Source organism: Pseudoliparis swirei, chromosome 18 (genome assembly GCF_029220125.1).
Source record: "Pseudoliparis swirei isolate HS2019 ecotype Mariana Trench chromosome 18, NWPU_hadal_v1, whole genome shotgun sequence".
NCBI classification, from domain to species: Eukaryota; Metazoa; Chordata; class Actinopteri; order Perciformes; family Liparidae; genus Pseudoliparis; species Pseudoliparis swirei.
The window spans coordinates 6,267,762-6,287,845 of record NC_079405.1 but is presented as its reverse complement, the minus strand read 5'-3'; the positions used below and the strand labels follow the sequence as shown (position 1 = coordinate 6,287,845).

Genomic DNA, 20,084 nt, shown 5'->3' with positions numbered 1-20,084 from the left:
TTGAGTTTCTCTCAAAGATATTCGTGATATTCAGACGAGAGCCAAAGATAAATGATACGAAGCCGTTATCCGAGGAATGTGAAGAGCGGCACGCCTTTGTTTTTGGCGATGCAACGCTTTTTACACGATAAAATGACTGTAATTCTGTCATAAGTGATTACATTTTACAGTAGATATTAAATGGTTTTAAAGAATTAATACTAAATGTTTAGTCGTGTTTACTAAAGGTCGTGAGGGAAATTCCATTATATATATTTTTTTTTTAATTGAAAGCGACTTACAATCATGTTGCATTCATACAGTAGACAGTTACGTGTCTTGCTCAAGGACACATCGACTAGGGCGGGGATTCAACCGCCAACCCCCTGATTGAAAGACGGACCTGCTAACCTTTGACCCACAGTGGCCTCTTATTAAATGCAAAGGGCACATATACTGTTCCTCTTAAGGCAACGAGGGCCACACTTTTTGCAACGAGGGACAAATTTGATAAAGTAAAGATGCTCTGGGGCCGATGGTTACTTCTGACATTTTTTTAACTAAAAAAGTTACATGAAAATACACACCGTTATTACACACCGCCACCCTGTTATAATGGGAGGGGGGACACTGAAGTAATTCCCACCGCTCCTGAAGGCGGCGGCCCTCACTGTCAACTTTTCTCTCTTTTTTTGCCGTCGCCATGGCATCAATGTTTCGAGAAGGGTTCGATCCACAGATGCAGAGCAGAGAACTTTAGAAAGGAGGAATGACGTTTTTCAAGTCTTTATGATTTATTTATTCTGACGGATCTGGCGGGCCATAAAAACACATTATATGACCGACGCTGCGGTCCGTATGAAGTCTGACCGCGGCCGGACTTTGGACATGCCTGATCTAACCTAATTAAATCTAATAAATGAAAGTGTTCCTACATTTTTTGTTACACCCATTAAATATAAATATCTTCATTTTTGTAATTGATTTAATTAAATGTATCAAACCATATTAAAATGTGTCACCTCTAAGAAGGGCTTTAATAGGTTTTTTTGAGTGCTGCTACTGGATCAATATCACTGTTATTGGATCAATCACAAACAGCCCAGAGTATAATAAAAAATAAAAATGTAATAAAATGTAAAAAAGTCATGGAAAGTAAAAAAGTAATAGAAAGTAAAAAAGTAATAAAAATAGAAATGTAATGAAAAAGTAATAAAAAGTAATAAAGTAATAAAAAGTAGAAAAAGTAATAAAAAAGTAAAAAAGTAATAAACAGTACAAAAAGTAATAAAAAAGTAATGAAAAGTAAAAAAAGTAATAAAAAAGTAATAATAAAGTAAAACAATTATAAAAAGTAAAAAAGTAATAATAAAGTAATGGAAAGTACAACAAGTAATAAGAAAGTCAAAAAGTAATGATAAAGTAATCAAAGTAAAAAAAGTTATGAAAAAGTAAAAAAGTAATAAGAAAGTAAAACAATTATAAAAAGTAAAAAAGTCATAAAAAAGTTTTTAAAAAATGATAAAAAGTACAAAAGTAATAAACAAGTAAATAAGTAATTAAAAGTACAAAAAGTAATCTGGCATATGTGCAAAGGATAGTCCCCAATTAAACTTGTTTATATGCACACTACCTGACTTAAGGTGAAGTTTAGATGCATTGTGACACTAAAATAAAACCACTGGATGAGTTGTTTTGTGTCACTTTGCAGCAGCTGGAATGCCAGCTGTACGAGTTGTACTTATTCTACTTATTACAGATTTATTACCAAGACCTGAAACCGCCTTTTAAACACATGTTTTTTGTCTTTCATTCCCACAGACACAGACTTACGAGATCATCCTCACGCTGGGACAGGCATTTGAGGTGGCCTATCAGATGGCAATGCAGGCCAGGGCCAGACACTACGTCCCGCCTACGTCTCTGAGCCCCGAGGTCATCGAGACCAAAGCCAGCCGCCCCGTCTCTCAGTCGTGGAGCAGCATGCGGAGATCGACAGTGAGTACCACCCGACAACTCTGTGATCGACAACCCCCAGGTTGAACCTGTGCTATCTGGGAGGCTCTTCAAGATGTGTGTGTGTGTGTGGTGGAAAGTGATGAGTCATTAATCTGCTAACCAATTTCCTCTCAGCCCTCAACTCTGAGTCACTCAGATCGGGGTGAGATTTTATTTATTTTGTATGCGTATGCAAGAACCATGATGGATGAACAGTTGCATGTGTTGCTTACGGGTGTGTGTGTGTGTGTGTGTGTATGTGTGTGTGTGTGTGTGTGTGATTTCCTCGGGGACCTTTCTGAGGGCTCAGCCCCGCTGACGTTGGCCCCATCTGCTGCTGCCTCGTCGCTATTGATCGAGTGCGCTGCGTTAAAAAAAACGTTCACGCGCACCCTGAGCGACGCATTGATGCATTGACCCCCCGGGCTGCACATCACGAGCATCACGGGGGGGGGGGGGATCAGTGTCACCTGAGAGCGCCGCACAGCCGGGAGCGCCAGGGCCGCCAAGACCCCACGCGCTCCCATGCGGGCCTCACACATCTCCTTGTTTAACTACCTGCCTGTGAGGATAATATATGGAGCCGTCACAGAGCCGCATAATGAGTCTGGCTGGTTGTTTGGGTTTTAATTGAAAGGGGATTGGAGGGGTGGAGGGGGTGGGGGGGTGGACTCTCCTATCTGCTGCAATTTGTTTTAATGTTTTTTTATGGCTATGTGAACTTTAAAGCCTCGTTGGTTTAACCCTTGTGTTGCCTTCGGGTCATTTTGACCCGATTCAATATTTAACCCTCCTGTCGCCTTCGGGTCAATTTGACCCGATTCAATGTTTAATGTCGGTGTTCTTTCGGGAGTCAACAAACAAACATAAAGTACCTCACACTTAAACTTGGAAAACAATATTAATTCTAATAATTTTCTGGAGATTTTAATAGCTGGGGTCATATTGACCTCAAGGGTAAAATATGTTAGTAAATATAAAGGTAACAGGAGGGTGAAACATTGAATCGGGTCAAATTGACCCGAAGGCAACACAAGGGTTAAAAACAGTTTGCAATGCCCCCCCCCCCCCACACACACACACACACACCCTCGATCAGTCGATAAATCGGCCGTTTTGGGCTTATTTTCAACAAGCTGATGAGCACGTCTCTGCCAATCGCGAGGTTTAGAGCTTTTGTCTCATTCATTTCCCCCCCCCCCCCCCCCGCGAATTTAAATCGATTATCGACCAAAATTGTGTTCAAATAATATTGTCCAACAAGTCTGACAATCAATCTGTTGATGTTGAACACATGGGAATAAAGAAAAAGGTTTTGCTTTTGTTTAGCAGTTCCAATATTTCTCGTATCAGGGATAATGTAAGAATAGACGGCTGTGTCCGGCCTCCGCGCGGAGAGGAAACCCTCCGAGGCTCGAGAGGAACAAGAAACATACAAAACCCTGCCGTTTCCCTCTTTGCCCGTTGCGATGCGTTCCAATGCTCTGTCCCTCTGTGCTCTCTCGTCTCCTTTTAACGTGTCTTTGTTCTTGTCTTCTTGGTCCTGCGGCCTCCCAGGGTGCCCCTCCGCTTGAATGCCGCTGCTGTCACTGTCACACGTGCACCACCCACCGTCCGTCCTTCCTCCCGCTGCACTCCGTTAGCCCCGGAGTCCAGGTCCTTCTCTTTCCTTTCCTCTATTCAGTCACCACACACACACACACACACATCTGCTTTAGACATCAATCCCCCCCCCCTTTTTTTCCCATCGCCGTTGTTGTTGTTGGTGGGATGCCGCAGTGCATCTTGTCTTCTTGTTTTGTGGTTCTCTTGAACATTCTCCTCATCCTTTTTTTATTTTTCCTCTCATCTACATCCTACATTTCAGAGTTTAAGATGCAATTCGCTGACGTTTTGTAGCTTTAAACACATTCAGGGAAGAGAGAGAGAGAGAGAGAGAGAGTTTCCTGATCGTCTCAGTGTAAAAAGCTTCTGTGAGGACTGTCGTCTTCCTTGTGTCAGCGGGCGGCTGGTCGACCAGAGGGTTGACGTGGTTCAGGTGGTTTGAAGCTCCCTTTCTCATTCTCTTTAATATTTGTCTTTTTTAAGACGTCCTTCATACGCAAAGAATACTTTACATCCCAGACGCCTATTTTGTGACGAATGTCCATCAACCCGTGTTGACCGGGGTGTGTGTGTGTTTGTCGAGCACACGTTGCCTCTGAACCACCAATCGGTGTTGACTTTAACTCCCCGTGGCGTTTGGTTTGACTTGCCGCCCTCGGAGGCCGCGTGTGTGTTTCCCGTCACGCATCCTCCATGTTGTGGGCCGAGTGTCATGTGATCCACGTGCACGTGTGTGAGCCGAGGACTCGTCCGCGCGGCGCAGTGGCCTCCGCCCCCGGGCCGCTCCCCGTCTCACGCCCTCCTCCTCCTCCTCTCCTCCCCCCCCCCCCCCCCCGGCAGATGGACCCCCTGGAGATGGACGCAGACATGCAGTCTCTGGGCAGCACCACCTGGCTCTTGGACCAGCAGCGGGACCCCCACAGGCGGCCCGTCAGCACCAAGTACGAGACCACCATATTCTGAGGCCGGGCCCCTCAGCACCCCCTTGTACTCCTCTCCCCTCTGCATCCGATTCTTTATTGATCTCTTTCTCACACACACTTATACATGCGAGCCCCGTGCCTTCTCACTGTGATGGTTTAGCATCCCTCAGGGCGGCCGACTCCTGCACCCTCCTTTGCCCTCCTGCCCAGCGACCCACGCCGACCTCTTCACCCGCCATGACAAACACTCCTGCGGCTCTCCCGTGCCTCCCCCCCCCCCCCCCCCGACTCACCTGTTGCTGCTGCAGCATCTGGCGGAGCCCTGGAACGGATGATCGTGGACTGATCTCATTTTTACAGCGGCCCTGCTCTCTCAACCAAACTGCCTCTTCCTCCTCATGCTCCTCCTCCTCGTCAACTTGCATCCGCCTCCGAATCCCCGGATATCTACCAGAGGTTGCATCTTTATTATTATTTTTCTGTCAGGCCATTTTTTTTAAATTATTGATTCTCTGCAGGCAAAACAAGCATTTATTTTACTTTTTAATTTTTACGTGTTTCTAAATTCCAAATTAGCATTAACTTTTTTTCAAAATGTTATAATATTAATATTGAGTAAATTATTGCAGACATGAGTGTATAATTAAAAAGGTCAATGTGTTCAACTAGAGGAGAAGTTAAACTTTTTGAGAAAGGAGCTTATTCATTCGTAATTAGATGAGAATAATGTCCCGTCATGTGAAGCAGCATGCTAACTTAGCTTAGCAGGCTAACTTAGCTTAGCATAAAGAAACGGGGGAACCGCGAGTCTGGCTCTGGTCAAAGCTTAAACTAAAATCTTCTCTCCACACCTCCTGACCAGGTAATAATCCAGCCCTCTCGTAAAACGTAAAAATACGTATTTAACAAATGAGATAAAACATGTTATTTCGTGAGCTTTGTCGTGGGTTTTTATTTATTTATTCCATCAGCCAGTTGGCTCAAGTTAACCAGTACTCACTGGTTAACTCTGGTTAACTGGGTTCAATATTGTCTAACTGTCTTAACTCTTGACGAGAAAACTAATCAACGGTTTCCCCGAAAAAGTTGAACTTTTCCCCTTTTTTATATCGCTCCGATCGAAAGTTTTCTTCTGAAATGATTTTTTTTTTTTCAACATCACTTTTCATTTGAGAGTTTCTGAATGGTTCTGGTTGTTTTGCCTCAAGACGGTTATAAACAGATTTTTTTTTAATTTCTCCATCTTCAGCATGTCCTGTCTTACCAGGCGTCTGCCACTGTGAGGCGCTGTGTGGAGAAGCGTTGCTAGCGCGGGACGCCAGACGGACAATTCAATCAGAGAGACACGAAACGGCAACGTGCAGCAAACAACCTCGTCTTCTTCTTCTTCTTCTTTTTTTCTACTCATTTGTAGAATATCCATAACGACGCTAAAGGATTGGTCGTGAAATCAAATCGCCGACGTCTGAACTCAAACAAGAACTCGACCCGCGAACACACACACAGGAGGATACGTTTCCTACACTTTCCCGAGGACAACAGCTTTACGTCGTTATGGTTATCTATAATCAACTAAAGTCCCCACCTCCTTTGAATACCACCACCAACCAACCAACAACTGCACCCCTCCCCACCCCCTAAGTCCGCCCCTCTGCTTCTAAAAGAAGACACAAGACAACACTTCCGATTCCCGGGTGTGTCGAACCGACTGACGATGATGAATCGATGATGTCGTTCTTCCGATGGTCGAGTTGGGGCTCTGGCCTCTCTAGCGCCCCCCGTCTGCAGCTCTCTGAGCGTTCGCCGTAGCACCGAGAGACCGCGAATCCACGTCTTCTACTCGTCCATTTAAAAAAGAAGAAGATTAACGCTGTTAAAACGTGGCACTTTTTTCCCTTTAATACCGTTTCTTTTCTTTTCTTCAATGCAAATCGTGTATTTTGTGATACTCTTTTGATAGGCCGATGCAAACCCTTTTTTGGAAAGGGCGATTAAAGAAGGGATCACGAAGCGCTGACACCCAACACCCAAGGAAAGATGATCTCACCAAACATAACCGAGTATACCGACATTGGATCCTCGACGTGATTTCACGCAACTCGTATATAATTTGTGATGAGTTCTTTATTTTCTGTAATAATGCAAAAAAAAAAAAAATGTCATGCATTCTGGATTCATTACAAATGATTATGCTTACAGTTTAAGAAAACTCAAATATCCTATCTCTAAATATTAGAATATCATGAAAAAGTATACTAGTAGGGTATTAAACAAATCACTTGAATTGTCTAATTGACAAACACTCAGCTGTTATAAATCTTTTTTACTTTGTCTGAGGAAATATTAAAATTTTATGAGATAGGATTTGAATAAAAATTTCAGTTGATTTGTAATGAATCCAGAATGCATGACATTTTTTTTTTTTTTTTTATGCATTAAAATAAAAGAACTTTATCACAATATTCTAATTTTCTGAGACAGTCCTGTATATCAAAGAGCCCGGAGCACAATGTGGCGCACATCTCCCAACATAGCGTCTTATTATCACGATTACACGGGGAGGTATACAAGCCGTTTCACACCAATTTTAGAATTAATTACGGCGCAAAGTATGTCACCCGAAAAAAACAACGTCGGCGCGATGAGATTTTATTTAATTAAAAGAGACAAATCTCAAGTGTCGCGCTGATGCGAGTGGATTTGTTACGCTGAGACCGTGACACGGATTTATTTATTTTCACGAATAATTTCCTTCCTGCACTGTGACTCACAAGATGCTCGTCGTGGAGTCGATGCGTTTCTGTCGGTGCCGTGTGCACCGCCACCTGCCCTGCGTGCTCGTATGCCTTGTTTTCGTCTTGTCCTCGTGGGAGTTTGTGTATGTCTGTGTGTGTGTGTGTGTGTGTGTGTGGTGTTGAGCTCCTCTCCAGTCTGGAGACCGCCTGTTGAAGCTGAACTGGCTTGTGAGTGGTACCGTGGTACCGTGGCGTGTCGGTGCCACTTTGTTCCCGACTGGTAGCTTCCACCGACGATGCATGTTGGCAGTGTGCGTTTCTGTGTGTGTGTTTTCTGTACCCTTTGATGCACTTGGCCTGAGCCGTCTGTGTACGTGCTGTAGCGACGTCTCGTCTCTTCTCGCCCATCTGCCATTTGCTTTTCTCTTTATGTTCCCTCCTCTCCTCGCTCACACGCCACCACAGCGACTCATCCCTCACCCCACCCCCCCCACGTCGCCACGCCTCCCATCATCTTCGTCACGTGTGTTCTTCCATTTTGTGCGTCGCCAAGACAATCCTGCTCCAGTATGGAACGCATACTATAGTGAGGAGAAGAAGAAAAAAGCATTACACTTTCATGAGCGGCAGCTATTTAACCCTCCTGCCGCCTTCGGGTTAATTTGACCCCATTCAATGTTTAATGTCGGTGTTCTTTCGGTAGTCAACAAACAAACATAAAGTGCCTCACACTTAAACTTGGAAAACAATATTAATTCTAATAATTTTCTGGAGGTTTTAATTGCTGGCGTCAAATTGAACCCAAAGGGTAAAATATGTTAGTAAATATAAAGGTAACAGGAGGGTGAAACATTGAATCGGGTCAAAATGACCCAAAGGCGGGGGGAGGGTTAAATATTTAATCGGGTCAAAATGACCCGAAGGCAACACAAGGGTTAAAGCAAGTTTTGGTGGCATGACTTGGCTGTGCATGGACCAGTTGTTTCTTTTTTTTATTTTAACATTGGTGTTTTCCTTGTGTAGCTCACCCCGGCGTTCAAGTTTCCGGACACCAAGCTGTGAGTTGAAGGGGAGCGGCCGATGTGAGTGTGTGTGTGTTGAGATGTAGTGGGCAGAGCAGTGGAAAAGAGGTGTAGAGAGAGAGAGAAGGATTTAGATCTCACTCTGTACATCCCGCTGCTCCTCCACTGCCCCTCATATGAAACCCCGACACACTGACGAAAGGTGACCCGTTGGCTAAACAGGACTGTGTGTGAGAGAGCGGTCAGAACGAGGGGTCACATGTCCTGACCCCCATGTGACTGTCTGACCGTGCCCTGTAGGTACTGTGTTGTGGAGAGCACTGTCGACCGGTAATGAACATTTCTATTGATTCAGGTCTAAAAAGTTATTAAAGGGTAAAACAGATATGTAACAGTGTAGAGTAAAAAAAGAAAAAAAACTAAAACTACCAGCATACAATGCCTTGCCCATGTTTGTGGACGGAGCTCGGGGTTGTCTATGAATATGTGATACTGTCTAAAGATTTGAAAAGCAATATTATATTAATGACAAATTAAATAATACAATGACAAAAGAGTCCCTTTCACGTCTGTCGTCAGCATTGATTTTCGTTTTATGGTCAAAAAAATAAAACGGATATATTACACCAGCGGTTTCAACTTTAAAGTGAAGAATATGACAAGATGAGAACTATATTATACAATATCAGTGTTTCCCTGCTATGGAGATTATTGGATGGTGCAACTAATGTATATATATATACATATTTATATAAATACATACTGTATATATATATTAAAAAATATGTATATATTTATATATATATAAATATATACATATATATATAAAAATAATAATATATATACACAAGAGATGTGTGTATCATTTATTATATTACAAATCAACTTTGGTGAGATGGCCGCACAAGTGGTTTCACATGTTTAACTTGTTTTATGAAAACAACTTTTTTATGATGTTCAAGACCATTTAAAAGAAAAATGTAAAAAAATATATATTTATGGTAACCATTGATGTTTTCATTCACGTACCTTATGAAAGTATTCTCGCTGAGTCGTGCCACTAAGAGAGTAATCCGTCCCATTCTGTCGTTTGTGTTTCGCTGTTTACTGGATACACGTATAATAACTAACTTATGTTACAAGTGTAGACGGTAATAATTTCCCCAGAATACTGATTCAAATGTGTCACGGTGAACTGTGGCGCTTAGCAGAATTTTAATTTTTTAGTGGAGTGAAAAATGGAAAATGTATTAATCAGATATTCATTTACAAACGAGCACCTGTTTAGTACGCCACGTCCCACTAATCTGAACTGTGGGGAAACACTGAGAATATATTTGGTTTATAATTAAAAGATGAAAAAGAAAAAAACTGAATTCGGAAAAATTGCACTGTCTTTGGTAAATTAAACATGAACAAATATAAACATGAAGATAAGAGAAACCAGCTACTTATTAAAACTAATAAGTATTATTTACAAACTTAACATAATCGTTGGTACTTTTCCTGAGGGTGTTTATCTTGAGATGAAGTGAACAGAAAACCAACAAAGGTTTTTTTCAGTTAATTTATCTTTTCAAAAACATTTCATGATCATAATCGGCCTCTTGTTGTGAGTCTCTGTAAAACTCATTTTGTGTCCCACAATCTGTTTTCATGATGTTTTGTGCTCTCGAATGTGAGGTGAAGACACACCAATGCAATTTCTTTTTTCTTCTTCAACACCTAAAAAAAATATATAATATATACCATTTTTTTAAATGTCTTTTTTCCCTTGAACATTCCCCGTTCGCTGTATTTACATTGTAGCCGACGCATTCAAATGGAAAATGGCATCTTATGTTGAGGCCACCGGAGGTCGTCTGGGTCGGCCTACCGCGGGTCCTCGCCGGTCTCGGCCTCTCCCGGTGGGAACAGCAGTTTCCGGAGGACGGGCGCGTAGAACGGACCAAAGACGCTTCGGTTGAAGTGGACGATTCGCCCGAAGGCCGCCCCCAGCTCGGCCAGCTCGGCGCCCAGCGGCCCGAGGGCGGCGGGCGGCTCTGGACTCCCTTTAGCGAGGCCGCCTTGCAGCGTGGCCCGGAGGAAGCCCCGCGCTCTCTCGCCTGTGTTCGATGGAGGGAGGGATGAGGGGGAGGAGGGGGAGAGAAGGAGAGAAGTCGGCTCTCTGCGGCAGCACACATCCAAGTTTGAAAAAAAAAAAAAACACCCCCGTGGACATGTGATGACCCAAACTCAATGACATTTTAACGCATGTTCTCTCCTACAGATTAAAATATACTACCATACACCGCATTATTCTGACTATTTTTGAATAAGTATTTTTTTTTCTTCAAGCCAAAAATGCCCCAAAAATATTCCTCTGGTTCTGCTCGTGAAAAGATAAGCTCCTTTTTTCTTTTTTTCATGAATAACCAAAAATAAAACATTATCTGTGTGATGATGTCACACGTAAACTGGAATAATGGACGTATTAACCAGTAATGAAAAATGGCCGGGTTTCTCTTATCCAATGAAAATGGTGCATCCCTAATTTTCTATACCACACAAGAAATACAACTTAATTCCAGCTTTCACTACATATAAACTTATACGTGGATTTTAACCACTCCTCCCCCACCGCATTAGTGCGTCAACGTGTCCTCGATGCCGCCCGCTTGTGCTCATCCTGACCTACGAGTGTGCGGACCGGGTGGTCGTGCTTCCACAGCTCAGATATCTGTCCGCTCAGCAGACTCCGGCTCTCCCGAGGCGGCGCCGCTCCCCCCCGCTCGCTCGCGGCTTCAGTCAGCAGCTGCAGCGCCGTCTCCCCGAGCCCCGGCAGCGCCTCCTTCAGGTCGGCTTCCCTGCGGCGCCGGGAACACAGCATTAAGACTTCATTACCAGTGGGCTTCATTAGACGTGTGCTGGGTCACGGGCCTGTGAGTTCATCCTTTTAACAGGAGCGATGAGCAACGAGTCCTGGGACGCTTGGGAGTCGATAAATAAGGGTCTTTAATAACATCACGGCCTCTCTGGTTTGGAATAAATAAAACTACATTTTAATAAAGGTGATTAAGAGGTGAGGAGTAGCCTGTGCTGCAGTGTGTTAGCAGGCCTGGGGTATCACACGCTGCTGTTCCACATCTCTTCAGAAAGAACTAGAACGGGCACTCGGTAGAGCGCATACCGTCGCATATCACAAGATTGGGCATTGAATTATGAACATTTTGGCATTAGTTGAATGCCAATTGGATACAAATTGACCGTGCTATGGTAAAAAGAAGATTTTGACCTTTCCATGACCTTGACATCGACCTTTGACCCGATCGATCCCAAAATCTAATCATATGGTCCCCGGATAATAACCAATCATCCCACCAAATTTCATGCGATTCGGTTTAATACTTTTTGAGTTATGCGAGTAACACGCATACAAATAAATAAATAAATACACAGCGATCAAAACATAACCTTCCGCATTTTCAATGCGAAGGTAATGAGATTAGCCGGATCCGTTGTGACGGGTTAGTTGTCACTGTCACCTCCATCGGGTTCCCTCTCATACAGTACCTGTTCCCCCATGACAGTCAGTACAAGCATCACCAGATCCTCCTCTCACCTGGTGTGACTGCCCTCCAGCAGGGCGCTGACGGAGCGCCTGAGTCTACCTACAAACCCCGGAAGGGAGAAGACGGCGTCCCCGCACTGAGCGCGGGTCAGGAGCAGCACCGACGCCTCCAGGACCAGCATCTGGAGCCGCCGGCCCAGAGCATCCAGGCGGTCTCGGTCCAACAGCACGGTCTGCGTGTGGAGTTCAGGGTCGCGTGTCAAAACGGTTAATCACGGAGGGATTTGAAGCTAAAATAGGAGGCGACAGCTACAGGACAGAGCGCGACATTCCTTTGGATGTAAAACGTGTCACTGGAAAAAGTGAACAACTTTAGATGGGGTTTGTAGGTAGATACAATTTCATTAAAAGAAATGTTGAATATGATAAATATGATATGAGGGAGCAGAACGTTTAAATCAATTAGCTAATAGTATTAGATTACTTGCTTCAATAGCTAAAAAGTAGCCCAAGAGATTAAATTAAAAATGAATCCACATGAATACATCCAAATGAAATGTATTATTATTATTATAATGATGGCTAAAAGAAATGGATAATTTGTTCAAACATAATTATATATATATATAATATATATTGAAATGTTTACTAAAAGAAATTAATGAATCACTTAACCATATTAAGATGGATAAAATAGATAAAAGTAATAAATATAGTGAAATTCTTAAAGAAATGGGTAATTCGCTAAAACGTAATATATACATATATATATGGAATTGTTTACTAAAAGAAATGTAAAAATCACTTAATGGATAAAATAGAAAAAAAGTATGAAATATACACGTGAAATTCTTCCTTTAAAGAAATGGATGTTATGTAAACACTCCGTTGAAGTTGACCGAAACACCTGCAAATGATGCTTAATTTTATGAAGAAAATACTACTTTTTATATAATGAATAGTGTGAAGTAACCTGGAGGTTAAAATCAGTTCAAATTAGCCCATTTGAAACCTCATGGGTGAAGTTGAAAGAGTGTCTGAGCTCATCGGACTGGAGCCCTAATGGGCCGTCACATGCCTTAACGGGGGGGGGGAGGTGTAGGAGTGCGTGAGGGGACTAAATATTTCCTGCCGATCAATAAAATATCCCTCAATCTGAATTGCAAAGTGCAGGGTGATGTCATATTGCTGACCTCGGGGTATTTCCGGTCTTGCGGGTCCCAGCGCAGCAGACGCATGAAGGCCCGGTCCAGGACGGCGGTGGCGCTGACGTCGGGACAGGAGGACTCGGACCGAGCTCCGGCCGCCGCCGCCTCTTCCGCCACCGCGACCTGAAGCCAAGCGGCGGTGTGGTCCAGAGAGGCTGAAGAGAAAAATGTTTTTGTATTTTTATTTAAAAGCTGCAATGTGTAAAATCTCCACAAGTATTCGCAGATCAAGGGGCCACATAACATGGCGGGCCGAATTCGGCCCGCGGGCCTTGTGTTTGCCACCTGTGTTTTAAAGGTTCCGGGTCTGTCGGCCTATGTATTGTCTGTTTATTGGATTTAAACCAAAGGGTCCTCGCCAATTAGCAGTGAAATGCGAACCCTGATTAGTTTGAAGTGCGTGGCCAGGAACTATAAATGTAAACTTTTAAATGTCCGCTTAAGCCACAGGTGTCAAACACAAGGCCCACGGGCCGAATTTGGCCCGCCACGTCATGTTATGTGGCCCCTGACGACTTTAAAGACGTTTGATCACCTTTTCTTTCAAGAAAAAATATCATACGCTTTTATTCTGAAGGTTTCAAATGAAATGGATGCATGTTATAATTTTAGAGACATTTTCTGATGTACAATATTTCTACACTCAAAAAAACAATAATCAAATGCAAAGAGAGTCATTTGACACTATGTCGGGGAGTGGTTTACACGTTTATATGTTCAGTTACAACTGTTTAAGGGCGGCCGTGATGCTGATGTGGCCCACAGTGAAGATGAGTTTGACACCCCTGGTTTAGGCAGTGGAATAAAAACAGTTATATTAAATGTGCAACACGTTTGTTTCAGCAAACAACGAGGAAAACAATTGCCCCGTCTTTCCATAACAATTAAGACATTGCTGGAACAAGAGAAAACATGTATTCAGCACAGTAATTAACTGGCTCAAAAGATGTATTGTGGAGGTTACTCTGATTATCCAGCTGTACCTGGACAGAATATCTGAGCCGGAGGTCAAGGGTCGGCCCTCGAGCTCGTCACTTAATCTACGAGAAGATGGAAATGAAATAGCAGGGCGCTGCTTCAGAGAGACGGAGGGGCACAAGCTGTGTAATTGAACAGAATACGTTTAAAAAGTGACAGTCACCTTCACCGTCCATCAGTCGCACAGCAGCAGGATGAAGACTTAAACACTCTTCCTCACCCGGCTGCTGGTCCAGGATCTGCTGGAACTTGACCCTCTCGTACTGCACGGCCTGCTGCAGCAGGTGAGGCCTCAGGCTCTGGAGGGTGAAGTTCACCATGTCGGTCTTCATCAGGACCAAGACGCGGAAGATCTCCCTGAGGGAAAGGGGAGGCGGCTTTAAGGGGAGGAGGCTTTAAGGGAGGAGGCATTGAGGGGAGGAGGCATTGAGGGGAGGTGGCTATAAGGGGAGGAGGCTTTAAGGGGAGGCGGCTTTGAGGGGTGGAGGCTATATGGGGAGGCGGCTTTAAGGAAAGGAGGCTTTAAGGGGAGGTGGCTTTAAGGGAGGTGGCTTTGAGGGGAGGCGGCTTTAAGGGAGGAGGCTTTAAGGGGAGGCGGCTATAAGGGGAGGAGGCTTTAAGTGAGGAGGCTTTAAGGGGAGGTGGCTATAAGGGGAGGCGGGTTTAAGGGAGGCAGCTTTAAGGGAGGCAGCTTTAAGGGAGGAGGCTTTAAGGGAGGAGGCTTTAAGGGAGGAGGCTTTAAGGGAGGCGGCTTTAAGGGAGGAGGCATTGAGGGGAGGTGGCTATAAGGGAGGAGGCTTTGAGGGGAGGTGGCTATAAGGGGAGGTGGCTTTAAGGGGAGGTGGCTTTAAGGGAGGAGGCTTTGAGGGGAGGAGGCTTTAAGGGGAGGTGGCTTTAAGGGAGGAGGCTTTGAGGGGAGGCGGCTATAAGGGAGGAGGCTTTGAGGGGAGGCGGCTATAAGGGGAGGAGGCTTTAAGTGAGGAGGCTTTAAGGGGAGGTGGCTATAAGGGGAGGTGGCTTAAATGGGAGGAGGCTTTAAGGGAACAGCTCCAGTAACTTCCTGTTTACATGTTGAAAGCTTTTGATTGGACGATACGAGAGATGTTTTCTTGCCAATGGTTTTAATTTTCACAATGTTTTATATGTTTTTATATATATATATATTCTTATATTTGTATATATATATATATAATATATAAAAATTATATAAAATAATTATATATATATTAATATATATATTTAACGAGCTGCATTCTGGTGGCTCCAAATGACATTGAGATGTGAACAAGATGTGTCGGTTTTTGTCCCTCACCTCAGGAGCTCCACGGGGTCCCCGAGGCCCCTCAGGGCCCGGACCTCAGGGTCCCGTACAGGTGCACATAAGGATGCCATGGTGTCGGTGACGTATCCGGCCAGTCGGTGGAGGTCCAGAGCCCCGTGATCCACCTGCTGCTGGATCAGCTCCATGTCCAGCACCTCGTCCAGCTGAGCTCTCAGTCTGACGTGACTGGGCAGCAGCAGAGACCGGAGGATCTAAAAGAGAAATAAGATCTGAATAAATCCAGGATGCAGTAATCCAACAACAAAGATGCATGTGAGGTTGTTTAGAAATTGTGTCGCTGTGAGATGGGAATGCTGACGAGTAGATCTGTCTTCTGTAAAATGTCCCGCTGAGTATGAACTTCAGCTTGATTACAATTATTTAATTCTGGTATTTAAGGGTTCTCGTCAAATAATTGATCACGGCGAGTCTCCGAAGTACGCCGATATCGCTTTCAAATCACAAAACAGAACATAGCTTCAAGCCAACTCTGGCACAAAACATCAAAGGGTCACATTTATATTTAATATTGCACATGGTCACGTGTTAATCAAATATATAAATAAAAATACTGTAATTGATAGATTGAAGGAGTAGCTTGACATTTGGGGTTAATACATTTGAGAAGATTGATACCAAGAAATAGAAATGGGTGGCGTCAACCCTCAACTCTGCCTGAAAGGAAACAAGTGTATAAACTAAAAGTATTCCTTCAATAATGAAGATTATTATCACTGAAAGTACCAAGTCGTTATCTAATCAGTGGGAATATATTTATCAATAACAAACAGATTCAGTGTATTGTTGCAGCAGAGAGCTCCCATGAGACGCGCGTTTATGTCGCCATCCGTCCGCACGGCGGCCTCCGATTTGATCGTCAAAGCAAATGAGGATGAGCGGGGTCAAAGGTCGCTGTGGAGGCTCCTCCCACCTAGGATTGGACGCCGTGCACACTCACAGTCTTGACTTCCTGCAGCAGGGTGACGGCGTGGCAGTAGTTCGGGGGATCGCTGCTCAGCTGCTGCTGAAGACTGTCCCAAAACGCCCGGTGAACGATCGCCGTCACTCTGCCCTCCAGACTACAGGGGAAACAAACAAACAAACAAACGGCTCAGAAGAGACTTCATTAATGTCGGATATAAAGATACCCACGGACACTTTGGGTGCGTTTTTCCTTGCCTGTCGGTCGGAGGCCTCCTGGGTTTGAAGCAGAAGTCTCGGTTCAACACGATCTCGTGTGCGAGGTTCAGGTTGGAAACACAAGTTTCCAGCTCTATCAGTCCGGATAATGAGGCGGTGGGTGGGCTCCCTGACACCAGTCAGGACACACACACACACACACACACACACACACACACACACACACACACACACACACACACACACACACACACACACACACACACACACACACACACACACACACACACACACACACACACACAGTCAGATACTTAAGGCTGCCATGGTGCTGGTAATTTAATAACTAATAGTGCCCCAACCCAATAACAGCCGTCATAAAGCATTATACCTGTGGGAGAGTCCAGTTTCTCCAGACAGGGGCGGTCCGGGGGGGAATCATCCGCCGCCTCGTCTCTTTGATTCGGCATTTCAGCAAAAGCCTCGACAGTTAAAGAGCCTGGTAACTATAATAGTGGATGAAACAACAGAAAAATAGTCAACTATTTTTGTATATAGTTTCAGTTATTTTCAAGATTTTCTGCATTTCTTTGTCACATAAGACTAAACGGAGTATCTGTGGGTTTTAGTGGACTGTAGTTCAAATATAACAAGTAATCTGACGACAGAGTATCAACAGGACGACGGGCTGGTAGGTTCACGGGGAGTCGGACTCGCGGGTTAACCAGGGACAGGCAGGGTCGGCGACAGGAAATCCGTCTAGAAACAAGTGCTGAGAGTCTGGCATAGAAAAGGAAGAACAATCTGGCCAGGTGTGTCTGTGTGTGTGTGAGGCAGGAGACTATATAGGGATTTGATTAGTGATCAGAGACAGGTGTGTGAACAGTTGAAGGAAGTCAGACTGACGAGGTGGGAGTGACCGAACCACAGAGTGACGAGCTGAATTGTGACAACAGGTGTGTGAACAGGTGAAGAGAGTTAGACTGACGACGGGGAGTGAGGAGGGTGTGGAGCTGAAACTGTGACAACACCACATTTTATAAGTTATATATACCTTCTTACTCCACTACATTTATTGGAAACTTAAACAGAATGCAATAATATTAGTAGTAAACAAAGTGCTGTATCTATATTGGCTTCACACTGCCAATCTCCAACATTATAATTAGTGATGCAAGAATAATATAATAGTATACAACAATAACAAAACTGAAAATAGTACTTTTTAACTTTTTTAAACGTTGGGAACATTATTTTGATACTATTTCTGTACTATTACTGAAATAAAGGATCAGAGTACTTTATCCACCACTGTAAATACATTAAAATAAAGGTTCATCAAACGACACACTGAAAGAAAAGCAAGAGTCGTTAAATAAACGAGCATAAACTGACACTGAAGACAATAAATCACATTTTAGAGACAAACTTACCTGTGATTGGTATTTCGGTTATTTATGAAATGATATTTATGAAAATTGGGAAGTTGCAAGCTGAAACGCCACCCCCCGTTTCTACCGTCTAAAAATCTCACACAGATGCTGAAACAACAAAGTTTGAACCTGGGCTGAACCACTCTGAAAAGAAATATAGGGGTAGTTAAACAATTAGAACCATTGATATCTTTTGAACACATACTCCAAACCTGTTTGTATAATTGTATGGTGGTGTAAATACGCATATGAATACATTCATTTGTTGATCTTTTATTTATTTTGAATATAAAATACAGAAAAGGACAACGGCCTCGTTTGGTTTGGTCCGTTCTCAAGTCTAATCAGTGGGCGTGTCCGCCGCGTGTCTCCGCTGCCTTTTAAAACGAGACTTGTATTGTCCTCCTCAGTTTGTACCTGGTCCTGCATTTGTTCAGTGGAAAACAGAATAGAAAGCGCTCGGTGTGTGTTTGTATTATAAATGGAGTCATTGTGATTTCCCCATGTTGTAACTTTTTTTCCATTTCCGTGAAAAGGCACATGAGTTATGCAGCAGTGTGAATCACTTGCTCTAACGGTATCAGTGTGAGGAAATTATAAACACTAGAAGTTGAAAAAAGACTTTTGCAAAGCAGACCAAGACTAGAGGTGCTCTAGCCCTCAGCAGAGGTCAGAAGTGACAACGGTCAGCTTCTGGAGAGGCAGTCATGACTGGGGAATGAAGGCCAAAAAAAGCCCTCATAGAAAGTAAAAGCTCCCTGACAAATAACTGCTCTCCAATCCGAGAAGAAGAGTGAAGAGGAAACCAACACTTTCTTCACCAGACGAAGAGAGCGTGCAGGAACCAGGCCCGGGGTGGGTAATCGGGAGAGTTCCCGGTGGGCCGCTTCACTTCTGGGCCGGTCGAGAATTTTATTTGTTGACATTTGTCAGGTTAGTCCATCTTCTCTTAAAGTGGGCTACACACGTTCCGCATTCTGACACCGCAGCCTCTGCATGGGTTGTTCCATGCGAGGAAATTCACCCCTCCCAAATAATAGAGTTGGTTCAGTCCATTATGGAACTCAACCAACTCAATTTGGGAGAGGAGAACTTCACCCCTCCAAAATAGAGTTGGTTCGGTCCTTAGCCGTCTTTTCCAAAACGTTTTCTCAGCTACGGATAGCTGGGCCGGCCGGACCGCAACGATACGCGTCAGGGAGGATGGACGGGAGGAAGAGGGCAGGAGGGGCTGAAAAAGCCAGGTTGAAAAACAAAGGCATTGGAGGAGGATGCTGCCAAATGTGCCAAGCTTACAGATTTATTTTCAAGAGGACAAACACAAGTGACAACTGGTAAAGAGAGACAAAGGCCTAATGATTAGCAACATAACTATTCGGCTAACGTTGTAGCCTTGATTAATATCATTGTAGCGTTGTCAACCTATTCCCAAGCAAAATATTAAATTGAATTAAAATATTAGCCTTTTTATATCACCCAAAATATGGCGATCCATAGACTTTGCAAATATTATGCAGATATTGATATATACTATTGATATTGATATTGAAGTATGCAGTAATATCACTCTTAATTTTTCTTTGTAGCTTCGGAGCAGCAGATAAGACAAAAGTTATATATTCTAAGAAAGAGCAGTATATGACAGTACTTGATGAACCAATATGCATTGTTTGCTCAGAAGTGGGTGTAGTAAAGGAGTAAATCACCAGTTCACCACTATATAATACTCATGCAGAAAAATGATAATGACCATGACCATGACGGCCCCCATGAGGTCTCACTCCAACAAATCTGGCCTACTGCCTAATCTGAGTCTGACACCCCTGCTACGCCCTTCTGCCTTTTTTAATGTTGTGCATATTTTTTGTTAACTTCTCATCTTAAGTGGATTATTATTGTTGTATTTAACCGTTACATTATTTGTTGGACCATGGTATTAATAAAAGAACTACAGGATAGTAAGAGCTGAACTGTTGCTTCATTTATCCAATTTCCACTATAGCCTACAAATGAAAAAAGTGGGCTGGTCTTGAGCCTGAGATTCCCGGGCTGAAAAGTGGCCCCACTCCGGCCCTGGCAGGAACCGACAGTCGGCATGAGAGAAAATAAGAGGAAGCTGGACCTGAAGGTCACCGAGACTCTACTAGAGGCAATACTGACACTTTCCGTGGTAACCGATTCACGAGTATCAA

The 20,084-nt window shown here is 43.7% G+C and overlaps 2 protein-coding genes across 11 annotated transcripts in view; one reads left to right on the top strand and one right to left on the bottom strand.

The window, feature by feature from the left end:
• The window catches only part of anks1ab (ankyrin repeat and sterile alpha motif domain containing 1Ab), a 40,577-nt gene extending 31,759 nt beyond the window's left edge, over nt 1–8,818 (top strand). For 3 of the 8 annotated variants that reach the window (XM_056437037.1, XM_056437032.1, XM_056437040.1), the window contains 4 exons: nt 1,801–1,977; nt 3,535–3,633; nt 4,423–4,523; nt 8,264–8,818. In XM_056437037.1, the coding sequence (XP_056293012.1) occupies nt 1,801–1,977; nt 3,535–3,633; nt 4,423–4,523; nt 8,264–8,348 (462 nt within the window). In that variant the 3' untranslated portion in view covers nt 8,349–8,818. Of the gene's footprint in view, nt 1–1,800; nt 1,978–3,534; nt 3,634–4,422; nt 5,441–8,263 lie in introns of those variants that run through there. The other 5 variants (XM_056437035.1, XM_056437034.1, XM_056437033.1 and 2 more) reach the window with 5 other exon arrangements.
• A 296-nt stretch (nt 8,819–9,114) lies between these two features.
• Nucleotides 9,115–18,781, bottom strand: LOC130208107 (T-complex protein 11-like protein 1). 3 transcript variants are annotated; one of them, XM_056437043.1, is made up of 10 exons: nt 17,893–18,781; nt 16,851–16,965; nt 16,499–16,628; nt 16,278–16,398; nt 15,311–15,531; nt 14,219–14,355; nt 13,006–13,175; nt 11,864–12,045; nt 10,936–11,108; nt 9,115–10,367 (listed from the first exon to the last, which is right to left on the bottom strand). In XM_056437043.1, the coding sequence occupies exons 2-10, from the start codon at nt 16,927–16,929 to the stop codon at nt 10,135–10,137; spliced, it is 1,446 nt and encodes a 481-aa protein (XP_056293018.1). In that variant the 5' UTR covers nt 16,930–16,965; nt 17,893–18,781; the 3' UTR covers nt 9,115–10,134. The 3 variants fall into 3 exon arrangements, with proteins under 3 accessions (XP_056293018.1, XP_056293016.1, XP_056293017.1); XM_056437041.1 differs by having other exon boundaries at nt 14,162–14,355; nt 17,893–18,779; XM_056437042.1 differs by having other exon boundaries at nt 14,162–14,355; nt 16,499–16,592; nt 17,893–18,779.
• Between the last annotated feature and the right edge of the window lie 1,303 nt (nt 18,782–20,084).

Excerpts from the sequence above, each read along its gene's own strand:
- LOC130208107 (XM_056437041.1), bottom strand. The coding sequence starts at position 16,929 with ATGCCGAATCAAAGAGACGAGGCGGCGGATGATTCCCCCCCGGACCGC. Across the intron at positions 16,629-16,850 it reads GAAACTGGACTCTCCCACAG|GGAGCCCACCCACCGCCTCA; the intron begins GTATAATGCTTT and ends GACTGGTGTCAG. Across the intron at positions 14,356-15,310 it reads GACCCCGTGGAGCTCCTGAG|GGAGATCTTCCGCGTCTTGG; the intron begins GTGAGGGACAAA and ends CCTTTCCCTCAG.